A 4,254-nucleotide genomic window follows, 5' to 3' on the forward strand; every position below is an offset into this window, starting at 1 on the left:
ACTGGCTGTGCCTCCCCGGCAGGGCAGTCACTGGCAAGCGGCTCTTGTGAGACGGGCAGAAGCTGAATGAGAACAGGGTATGTGGAGTTTACCATATCGCTGCTCTCAGGGTATTTTTTCTTTTACCATATCGCTGCTCTCAGCCCACTATTTTTCAGTCGGTTTGATGTTTGCTCTGGACTATCAGAATCTGTAGCATTCAGAAAAGCTGATAGGCTTCATCATGTGAGCCTGCACTAAACCTCCCAAGGATTTTACCATGAGCAGGTTCAAATCGAAAGGGCATTTTTCTTCACTGTGAAACACACGCCGGTAAGCAGAGCAGTGGAAGAGATTCTAGAAAATACAGGTATTCCACCTCTGTTACAAAACACCTCTTAGCCAAAACTAAGTTAATAATCAAGTTACTTAGTCTGTTCTGTGGTAAGAAAAGGCAAAATAGATTTCTGAGCAAGTTCTACCCGTTCTGCTTCCAGGATGGTTGTACTTTACTTTATGAGGTGTGATATTCTGATGGACTGCTAGTGTTGGAAAATGAAACCTTACACCAATTATGGTTTTTGTACACTTGAGTCATTATTTAAATTTCTTGTATTTCCCTGAGTATTGTGCTACTAGAACCATCCTCCATATTACCTCTTAATTTTGTAACGACTTGGTTGAGCAAATCCTGTAAGTACTGGTTATTATGGTTATTAGCGATTTAAGAATTTTCAGTGAATGATTTCCAAATCAATAATCTTTTCATCCATTTAGATACGGATACAAAGTCCACTGAAGAAAAAACAGCAACAGGGATTGAACTTTGAATTTTGGATGAAGTATTTAGTCAGCATTCTGGGTTTTCCATCGCTGAGACATGGTTGTTTTGATATATCCTGCCTTAGAGGATGAGCTGGATTTCTGCCGGCCTCAGTGGGAATCCGGAGACCTGCAAGATGGAACTGCATTTTTCCCTTTATAAAGTCTAGCATTGTTATAGTGTGTAAAAGTCTGGAATCATGCTGAAATGATACTGGCAATCTTCTTGATGTTACAGCATTCTACCATACCTTTCTTTGCTCCAGGGACAGAAGAGTGTCAATATTATTAAGATAGGAATCTTAAACATAAACTGTTCTAGGTAAAAGTGAGATGACACAAATGGGCTCACGCTGCAATTTTAATATGATAGAGATTTCTCAATTCAGGCTTCAGAGTTAGGGGCGGGGGAACCGTTTGTTTTCAAGCAGTAGTAAAGTTGTCTAGCCATGTTATCCTGCTTTTTAGTGAGCTGTGCGGTAGCTGTACACTTGGGCATGTGTAGGACTAAGGAAGGCAGCCCAGGATCCTTGTGTCAGTTTGTCTTCATGAGAGAGAAACATTTGTGCTTGCTGTGTTCTGATCACATTCTTGCTAGATGCTTTCCAGGTAGGGGTGATAAATGAATACTTTTTTTTCTAGCTATCTAGACTAGCCTGTTAACTAAAGATTTTGGTTGATAGTGGCATTATGATAAATTTATCCAGACATATTTTTTTCTCAAGTAGAATATTGAAGTTCTGTGAAAAATTCAGACCTGAAAGAAAAAGAACCCAGAAACATGTTTCAGTCCTTTTCTGACTTCTTAATGCTTTCAGATAGGATGTATCCTATCTTGCATGTCTTGTCCAAACCTTCGTTTTCTTAAGCACCTTGCAATGCCAGAGAGGTCTGTATTGCATATGGGTCATGTCAGAGAGTTAACCTGCAGGAGCAGATGCTTTTTCTGCTGAGATAGCTGTAGTGAGCTGGATCCGGGTACATCAGTGGTGACATCTGGTGGCCAGGAGGAACAAAAAAATTAGAAGTTGCCTGCCTGGGCTCTTTACAGTTCCAGGAGGTAGCATCCTTAGCCTTTTAACCCCAGATCTGCTGGCACGGCACACAGTAATATCACACGCAGCCTTGGCTGCAGAAGCATGCATTGTTTAAAACTGTGGTTCTGGTTATTTCTGTAGTTTTGTGGGATGGAGTGCATACACGGTTATGCATGTTTTTCTGTGTATCAGTCATGCAAACATAGCTGCACCTCTCTAGCTCTCTGTTTTACCCTCTGTCTCTTCACATCTGCAGTAGCAGCTCTGCTGCCAAGTGTTACCGTGCTGATGTGGAGATAGAGCTGGTAAGTCCAGTTGATTTCATGTAGCAGTGGGTGTCTCTTTGCTGTGCACCTTATTCCAGAGTCTGCATAAGTTTTGTAGAATTTACTTTCAGGGCTCAGTGCTCTTGCCTCATTAGTAATGAGCTTGCACTTTGCTGATTAAGGCACCCCACAAAGAAGTGGGAAAATGGCTGACTTAGAGTATGATTGTTCTGAGGGTGGGAGGTTAAGCCCATTGAAAAACACATTTATAACAGTTTTTGAAAAAAGTTTAATTGTTCATGTATTTTTACAGGAAGGTAAGGATGTATTCGAAAGGGACCTATTCAGGGTACAGCACTGGTTCTTTAATCTCTGCTATGCAAATGGAAAAGAAAATGTCTTACGCCTTCTATATTTTGTTGTTCACTCTTCAACATGTAGTTTTTAATGTCCTGTTTCATAACTTGTCCCCCATATCTCTTCTTTTTAACACAGGGAATGGCCCCTTTCCAGGAGTGATTGACATGTATGGTGATGAAGGCGGTTTGATTGAATTTAGATCCAGTCTCCTGGCTGCACGTGGTTTTGCCGCTCTTTGTCTGCCATATTTTGACTTTGAAGATCTGCCTAAGGTCATAAAAGAATTCAAACTTGAGTACTTTGAGGAGGCAGCTAGATTCCTGCAGCGTCACCCAAAGGTGAGTGTAATGTGAGACCTCTCAGGAAAAGGGAGGATTCAGAAGTTATGCCCAAGTGGTGGTGGTGATCTTTTTTTAATTTTTTTTAATACCAGTTTCTGCTGGGCAGATTTAGGCCCAGTGTAGGTCCTAGATAGGTGGTAGCAATAGACTGTGTTTGAATTTCCTGCTATCTGTTTTGGGAAAAAGAGAAAGTACTTGCATCAAACTATGCAGCAGGGACGAGGTGAGGTCCAAGTGACGGTACTTCTTTTGTCTATCTGTGGGTTTTTGTGGGGTTTGAGAGCTCTTATTGTCTCTGAAAAATCAGACACTAAACAGAGGGAGGAGCCTGGATCCAGGCTGCAGCTTTCCAACAGTCACATCAATAATTAACATAAACTTTTTTTTTAGTAACACGACTCCAAAGGCATTTAATGGCTAATCCTATTATAATGCATACTTCCCTATGCTTTTCTTCCTTTCTTCCCCACCCCCTATCCTATCTGAAGGTGAAGGGACCAGGAGTTGGAGTGATTGGGACTGGGAAGGGGGCAGAATTAGCACTCTCCATGATCACCTTCCTGCCAGAAGTCGTGGCTGCCGTGTGTATCTCTGGCTGTAGTTCAAACACAGTTGCAGACCTCCATTATGGTGAGATGACTCTGCCTGGACTGCGTTTTGATATGAATAAGGTCAGTGTTTCTGACACTGGTGTATTTGACATTTTCGAAGCTCTGGATGACCCAACGAATCCTGCTAATTCTCCTTGCATGATCCCCGTTGAAAAAGCCAAAGGTCACTTTCTCTTGGTGGTAGGGGAAGATGATCGTATATGGAAGAGCTCCTTATACGCTGAGCTGGCAATTGGGCGTCTACGCCAGCATGGAAAAGAAAACTTTGAACTCTTGAGTTATCCAGGAGCAGGTCACCGAATTGATCCTCCTTCTACTCCATTTTGTCAGGTAGCTATGGATCGTGTTCTGGGGGTGCCTGTTCGGGGGGGTGGAGAGAGCAAAGCACATGCCCACGCACAGGAACACTCCTGGGGAAAGATTCAGGAGTTTCTGCACTTGCATTTGGGATGAACATTTAAGCACCTGCAAGCTGTTGCAGAACAGCAGGGGACTGAGCTTGAGTGACCAAAATGATGTGAACTGGAGAGACTGACTGAGAAAGGCTTTGAAATATGAAATAACCAAATGACTACTCAGCTGCAAGTATAAATCCAAAAAGAAAGGGATTTATTTGGACTTAGGAGAAGTGAAACAATGATAATTAGGTTGCACTGTAGTAGTATAAGTTTGACAGCCCTATTTGGTCATGATACTGAGAAACAAGTCTCCAAAGAGAGTAGTAGGGTAGTAGGTAACTTTCTGACTTGCAGCATTTGACTCAAAGAACTTAACGGTTAGTCTGCACCCTCAGCAGTGGCAGACTGGATCACACCCGGGGAATGATGGCAACCCATGG

The 4,254-nt window shown here is 42.4% G+C and overlaps 1 protein-coding gene across 1 annotated transcript in view; it reads left to right on the forward strand.

Moving 5' to 3' along the window:
* The window catches only part of LOC104490348 (acyl-coenzyme A amino acid N-acyltransferase 2-like), a gene marked incomplete at its 5' end in the record, with an annotated part of 4,554 nt that extends 524 nt beyond the window's left edge, over positions 1 to 4,030 (forward strand). The window contains 2 exons of the mRNA XM_010132619.1: positions 2,600 to 2,802; positions 3,294 to 4,030. Coding sequence (XP_010130921.1) covers positions 2,600 to 2,802; positions 3,294 to 3,869 — 779 coding nt within the window. The remainder of the gene's footprint in view (positions 1 to 2,599; positions 2,803 to 3,293) is intronic.
* Between the last annotated feature and the right edge of the window lie 224 nt (positions 4,031 to 4,254).

The sequence above is a fragment of the Buceros rhinoceros genome, unplaced genomic scaffold (assembly GCF_000710305.1).
Source record: "Buceros rhinoceros silvestris isolate BGI_N320 unplaced genomic scaffold, ASM71030v1 scaffold32483, whole genome shotgun sequence".
Taxonomy (NCBI): domain Eukaryota; kingdom Metazoa; phylum Chordata; class Aves; order Bucerotiformes; family Bucerotidae; genus Buceros; species Buceros rhinoceros.